We start from the raw sequence: 1,156 nt of genomic DNA on the forward strand, positions 1-1,156 counted from the left end.
CGAGTGAGCGGCTGTCGTTGAAGAGCCGGGGGGGCAGGGGGTTCCCGCTCGCTGGCCGACTGTCCTCAGGGACGTTCTCCCGCATCCATTTCCGGTTCTCCTCATTGGCCGCGATATCCTTCTCCTCAAATTCAATTTTGTTGGCTTCCAAGAAGCCTAACACATCTTGTTGCTGCTTTTTAATCTGTCACAAAAGAGAGATGGCAAACAAAATCAGCGAAATAATTTTAATGCGGTTCCGGGGTTCGCTGCAGAAATCAGGGGGTGCAAACCAGGCTGAAAATGGGAGCGGTAAGAAAATTCTTAGAATCAAAAAGTATTTTCTGAAGAGTCAGAGCTGAGCCTTGACTTGGCTCCTACAAAACGGAACAGGCTGAAGCTGAAAGATGCTGTCCCTACACACATGTGCGTGTTGTGAACCTTAAAGGTGCTCACCCAAAAGCAGAAGTGTGAGCAGGGCCCTTGTGCTGGCCAGGTTTTACAGTTAACTCAGGGGAACGTTGTTTTTTCAGGTGCACTAGAGTTTGCTGGAGGCACATTTGAGGTACACACTGCTCCCCTGTGCCCTTGGAACCACAGGCTAAACCCCCCTTCCTTCTAGAGTCCAAGTTTTTGTCCACCTCGGTGCCAAAAGAGACCTCACCAAGCATTTTTGGTTCATGCTTGTTTGCACAAAAACCCTTCCCCTGCTGTGTCCTGGGTGTGTCAGCAGGGCAGGTACAGTCCCTGGAGGGCTGTGACCCCACATCCCCATCCTCACTCGTGTCAGGGAGGCTGGCTGAGGTCCCACACCTGATGCCACCCATCCTTGTGCACTCACACAGCATCCAAGGGAAAAGCAGGATCTGTGAGGCAAGCACGGTGCTGGCTCTGCACATGGAAGGTGGTTTTTATTACTGTCATTATGAATGACTGACTTCTCAACACAGAGATGTTCTGCTTATGCTCTGCTGTCCCTTTGCATGACTTTACCACCACAAAGGAGACTACAACCATGCACATCCTGGCAAACAATAAAAAAATGGAATTTAACGGGAAATTTGTTTTCTTCAAATTACCCCCTTCACTGCAAAGCCAGTCCAAGGCCTGGCTTTACCCTAATGAGCTGGGTGCCCCAGGAGCAGCGATTCACACAGATGTTGCACTGGTGCTAACT

At 50.1% G+C, this 1,156-nt stretch overlaps 1 protein-coding gene across 1 annotated transcript in view; it reads right to left on the reverse strand.

Moving 5' to 3' along the window:
• The window catches only part of SH3BGRL (SH3 domain binding glutamate rich protein like), an 11,200-nt gene that overhangs the window by 7,866 nt on the left and 2,178 nt on the right, over positions 1-1,156 (reverse strand). The window contains exons 2-3 of the mRNA XM_017741739.1: positions 973-1,003; positions 1-184 (exon numbers count right to left, since the gene is read on the reverse strand). The exon at positions 1-184 is cut by the window's left edge and continues 1 nt beyond it. Coding sequence (XP_017597228.1) covers positions 1-184; positions 973-1,003 — 215 coding nt within the window. The remainder of the gene's footprint in view (positions 185-972; positions 1,004-1,156) is intronic.

This window comes from Corvus brachyrhynchos, unplaced genomic scaffold, assembly GCF_000691975.1.
Source record: "Corvus brachyrhynchos isolate BGI_N302 unplaced genomic scaffold, ASM69197v1 scaffold220, whole genome shotgun sequence".
Taxonomy (NCBI): Eukaryota; Metazoa; Chordata; class Aves; order Passeriformes; family Corvidae; genus Corvus; species Corvus brachyrhynchos.